Source organism: Prorops nasuta, unplaced genomic scaffold (genome assembly GCF_024137725.1).
Source record: "Prorops nasuta isolate Cenicafe-Biocafe unplaced genomic scaffold, Cenicafe_Pnas_1.2 PNAS00193, whole genome shotgun sequence".
Classification (NCBI taxonomy): domain Eukaryota; kingdom Metazoa; phylum Arthropoda; class Insecta; order Hymenoptera; family Bethylidae; genus Prorops; species Prorops nasuta.
Genome location: NW_027116989.1, coordinates 3,935 through 9,663, shown reverse-complemented (window position 1 = coordinate 9,663; position 5,729 = coordinate 3,935). Strand labels below are relative to the sequence as shown.

General features: G+C 36.4%; 1 protein-coding gene across 1 annotated transcript; it reads right to left on the bottom strand.

Annotated features, from left to right (window-relative positions):
• Positions 1–781: 781 nt before the first annotated feature.
• On the bottom strand, positions 782–5,451 carry LOC136785207 (sister chromatid cohesion protein PDS5 homolog B-like; the record flags this gene model as incomplete). The annotated part of the gene is given in 12 exon segments (XM_066746221.1): positions 782–977; positions 980–1,091; positions 1,178–1,425; positions 1,500–1,731; positions 1,821–2,501; positions 2,503–2,547; positions 2,549–3,819; positions 3,822–4,089; positions 4,145–4,336; positions 4,413–4,607; positions 4,686–4,826; positions 5,202–5,451. Coding segments are annotated over 11 exon segments (3,521 nt in total), but the record flags the coding sequence as incomplete, so codon positions are not given.
• Between the last annotated feature and the right edge of the window lie 278 nt (positions 5,452–5,729).

Sequence of the window (5,729 nt, the reverse complement as noted above, 5' to 3'; positions counted from 1 at the left end):
GTTACCCTAGCCCCTTAATAAGTATACCCTGGCCCCATGTGAGTTACCCTGGTCCCATATAAGTACTCAAAGACACCAAGTGAGTTACCCTAGTCCCATATAAGTACTCCTTGACCCAAAGTGCGTTACCCTAGCCCCTTTATAAGTACTCCCTGGCCCAAGTGAGTTACCCTAGTCACATAGAAGTACTCCTTGACCTCAAGTGAGTTATTCTAGCCCTTTTATATGTACTCTCTGACCGCAAGTGAGTTATCCTAACCCCTTTATATGTACTCCCAGACCCCCAGTGAGTTACCCTAGTCTCTTATAAGTACTCCCTGATCCCAAGTGAGTTACCCTAGCCCCTTAATAAGTATACCCTTGCCCCATGTGAGTTACCCTGGTCCCATATAAGTACTCAAAGACACCAAGTGAGTTACCCTAGTCCCATATAAGTACTCCTTGACCCAAAGTGCGTTACCCTAGCCCCTTTATAAGTACTCTCCCTGGCCCCAAGTGAGTTACTCTAGTCACATAGAAGTACTCCCTGACCTCAAGTGAGTTATTCTAGCCCCTTTATATGTACTCTCTGATAGCAAGTGAGTTACCCTAGTCCCATAGTAGTACTCCCTGACCCCAAGTGAGTTATCCTAGCCCCTTTATATGAACTCTCTGACCGCAAGTGAGTTATCCTAGCCTCTTTATATGTACTATCTGACCGCAAGTCCGTTATCCTAGCCCCTTTATATGTACTCCCAGACCCAAAGTGAGTTACCCTAGTCCCTATTAACTACTCCCTGACCCCAAGTGAGTTACCCTTGCATCTGTTTCATTAGGTCCAATACCAACTTCCTTCTGTTGCTTAGATTTTGTTCTACGTTGAGGTCTTTCATTGACTGTATGCGTATTTAACAAAGATCCTTTCCCCTTAGGACTGGTCATACTTATTTGCATCTCAGTAGGCAGATAACTTTTAATGTTCGTTAATAAGTCATCCGTCGTTTAAAATACATAGTTGGAATTCTTGTTTCTCCTGGAAACTCTTTCATGTCAAAATTAGTAGTTTTCGTATAAATAACATTCATTGCTAGATCGCAAACAGCCCATAATTTCTATACAATAGAAACAGAAAAACATACAGTAGAGATAAAAATTAATTCCAAATAGTTAAGTAGATAAATAAACGTATAATGCTTACAAAGTTGGCGTTATCGTCATCTGGTTTTAACGCATCCTTATGCGTCTTCATACGCTCTACGAGGTTTTTATAAAACCCATAGCAGTAATATTCATTCTTTGTTATCAAAGGTTCAAGAATAAACCAAAGACACTGCTGTATTACTTTCAGCTGACCTATGTTTAAATGGTTCGTGAATTCTGGATCGTGCGCCAAAATAGGAACCGCAAAAACTAGCATATAGTCAGGTAAAATATGGGGTAATTGACCTATAAAAAAAATTGTTTGATCATTCCTGCATCTATATTATTTTCAATCTACTTATAGAAATAAACTGATGTACCCATAGCACGTTCTACTGTGCCCAAAGATAGTGTCTTTACATAATCTCTCCTTTTATTTATATCAGTCTGCATATATGTTTTTAAGACACATTTTAATCTTTTGTCTTGTTCTTTTCCAGCAAGTGCATAGTATCCCATAAAGTCCAAAGGTAAACATTTATTTGGAATACCCCTTCCAAGTCCTTTGTGCAGTTTACATCCAAAAGCTTCTCTTACTTGCGGAACCTCATCCTCAAAAAAAAAAAATCTTTGATGAAGCATTGATGCTAATTAGAGCACAAATTATATATAATGTTAAAAAAAAAAAAAAGGCTTCCTACCACCATGAGCTGAGACAGATTGTAAAATTGTTCTGCTGTAAACTGATCGCCGACTCCTTTCTGTTCACAAATTTTTAACATTGAGCAACCAGCTTGCAATCTTAACCAACTCATTTCAGCTTTGCTCAGGCGTCCTTGTTGTAAGAGATCGCCTTTATTAGCAACAAATACATATAACATTCTAAAGGTTTTTTGCGCAGATAATACATCAGATTTCAATCCGAGAAGCCATCGTGCCATACATTTGAGCCCTTCCAATTTGCATCGAGTTTCTTCTGGAAGCTGATCTTCGCGGCACCAATCACCTTCAATCGCATCTGACGTTTGCTCGCTGTTCACCTTCACCAGTAGTTCCTTAACTATTTTTCTCGAAACCATATTTTTTATCGGTACTTGATATTTTTCCGGTAAATTATACGCTATGTGACCTAATGTGACTATGGATGTTCGATAATATTCAGATGTTGGAGTTAGAGTATTTTTAATTCTTTCTATGATTTCAGGGAAGATCGTGTCGTGAATGTTGGTCATGTTAACAAACAAACAACGAACTGCTTGTTTCGCTTGTTTAGGTGTCCCTGTTTCAGCAAAGGTCTTACAAATTGGAACCATAAGTTTCATAATGTCTGGAGCAACTTCACACAATGGTTTGTATTTACCCAAGAAAGTGAAAATTGATAAGGACCAATGGCCCAACCATTTCATCTTCCAATTCTAGTAGATGTACAAAGCTGCATTAAAATATCATTGTGCAGAAAGTGGGGACCGAATACAAAGGACAGCATTACCAAAAGTCTAAGACCTTTTTCACCAGCATTATTGGGATTAAGACCTACTTCTTCTATTACATTTCCACCTTTGAGACAATCTAATACATATCCAATCAAAACCCTTATTGCTTCCTCATCTATCATGACAGAGCTTACCCTTTCTAATAGCATCTTAATAGTATTATAGTATAAATTAGTCATAACAGGCTGACCAAGCCTCTTCAAGACTTTACTGGTCGTCTCAGCACATTCTTTGCAAGAAACATTAGGCTGTACTATAGTTATCATTCCATTCAACAAATCAGCTTCTTTTTTCATATGATTGCTGAATTTATGCAAGAACTCTTGGGCTTTCATTGGATCTGGTAAAAAGCGAGAGATCTGATGAATTTTAGTCATTAGTTCATTTGCTGCATCCGGCTTTTTTATCATTTCCAACCATTCCACAACAGCTCTTCTAACGGCTAATTGATGCTTCTGTAATTCAACAAATGCCTTTGATGCATGGTCATCGATAGTACCCAGAAGATGATACAATTTCTTCATCCTCTCTTCGGCTGATAATTGAAATGGAACCAAGCACGTATTTAACAATCTCTCGACCAATAAGCGATCTTCCATGCCTGCCATATAGTAACCATGCAATATTTTGTCTTTTATCCATGTGACTGCTTTTTTTGTAGCTTGTGGTACATCAGCATCATTCAAATGCTTTCTATAAATCATTGCTAAACCAGCCATTGCTTCCTTTCTGATCTTGAACTTTTTATCTAGTGTCCTCTCTTTCACAAATTCCAGCAAATCTTCGCTATCCGATACGACTTCGAAATCTTTTTTAGCGGTACTTACAATAGCCATAACAACCTCGTACCTTACACTCTCGTCCGCATCATGTTGTCGTAGTTTTAAAGTATCTGTAATGTCTTTTCTCAGTTCTGGATGATTCAACAGAAAATGCATCGAGTATTGTACACATTTAATACGAATAGAGACACAAATGTCATTAAATCTACCAAGAAACGCTCTCCATAATTGTGTATGCTGCACAGCAAGCTGAGATCCTTTCTCAGAAAACATCCTGGCTAGTAAAGCTACAGCACCCAGTCTTTCATTTTCTGCAGAAGATTTCAATTTGCATTCCAGTTGAGGCAGGACGGATAATAAAACACTCGGACAAATGTGATTCAGTTCGTAGATTAAATCATAAACTTTTTTGCAGATTTGTAAGCTCTTTCTTCTTTGCCAAGAATTAAAACATGATTGAAAAAGGCTTGAATGTATGGTTCCAATGTATCACTGCATTTGATCACTAGTTCTTTTGCAAGCGAATAAGCATTTTTTCTTTGACTTTTGTTTGGTTCTACAATGTTCATCAATATAATATCAAGTAGCTCATTGCTGACAATGTCAGATTCTGTGATTAATGGACATAGGACGTCCAACATAAAACTTTTCACCTTTCCAGAATGCTCATCGCTAAAATAATAATTAGATGAAGACTAGTAAAACAGTTTCCGAAGTTTCTATATTGTTATTATGTTAAAGCGAACTTACTTAAACTATCTTAAACATAAGGGAAAATAGTTCACAAAATATTTCCTGGCAGTCTTCGAGCTCAAAGCACATATTAAATGATTTAACGTATGCCAGATTTTCAAGAAGATAAAAGTATCTTTTGAAAGCTGGATCTTTGGGATCTTTTAGACCAGCCAACTGTCTTATTAAGAATAAAAATATTGTCTTCACCTAAAATTATACAGTTTTTTTTTTATAATTACTTTTTCTGGAATATTAAAAAAATTAATAAACAGAATTATTTTACCTGATCCGCATCTTTATACGGGGCTTCAGGCGCATAGACTCTTAAGACATCAGCTATACAACATGCAATCAATAGCTGAACATCTTTACTTTGATGCATCAGAAAATGTTCTTCAGCTAAATGTAATGCTAAAGGAATATATTGTTGATACATTCCTTCATCTTGTCCCATGGCTTGCAAAGTATGAGCCAATGTCTGAATTAAAAACATATACATTGTAATGAACCTCTGAAAATTATAAAAGCGTTGCACATATAGAAATATTATAGATACCTTTAATCTCCTTATCAGCTCATCCGGACCCAGATCATCGGTGACAGATCTGCACCCTTGTGGATAAACAATTTCTGACATGATGCCGAACTGAATACGGAAAGCCTTTTATCTTAAATAATCTAGAATACAGTCCAAATTCTGCAACATTGTTATACTTATGTATAATATGTACTTGTTCAAATAATAAAACTAATGTAAAAAAATAATAGTGATTCTTTCTATACTACTGACAAATATAAAGCTTTGAAGCTAAATAATTACATATTAAAATTGCGCGCGCGCCTATTATAGCCTACCAACACACTTGAAGCAACAAAACTTTGAAATAAGCAACTGTAGAAAAGATTTGCGAGAAACACAATATATCCATAAGGATATACGCTACACTAAAATTCGAGGTTTATGTGTTCCTTTGCTCGCGTATAAAATATGAGTAAACAATTTTATATTTGACAAAATATTTTGATTCGTTCGTCAAATAATAATTGTGATAGAAACAATATAGGATTTTACCTCAAAATATGCATAAGCGCAAAAAGGCCTATGACACTCAAAATATCAATAAAGCAAATATATCTGCAAAGATAGACGGTCTTAACGCATAAAATACTAACACTGCTACAATATTTTCACTGCTAAGTGCGAATATATCGTTTACGACGTAATTTTCTAAGCTTCGTATAAATACTGGACATGGTAAAACAACACAATGTCAAGATAAAAGCGATGAATTCGTTTTCGCAAACGGTTAAAGCGTGTCAAAGGACGCGACAGCGCAACTTCAATCCTATGAAGCTGGCAACGTTCCGGTTAAAGCCAACTAAAGAAAAAGAAAGGATTGGCGACATTGGTGTGAAACTATCTTCAGTGTAGAGAAGATTGCCACAATTGAAAAAGCGCTTCACATCAAGTATTCGCTGTGATGAGAGATTTTATTTTATATGTGCGTTTGCTTCGTATTGTAAATGGCCGGCATGTCCCTTGATGCATTTAGGAATCGGGTTTTTTTTTTTTTTAGAGTTGCTCACCATCGGTAACTCG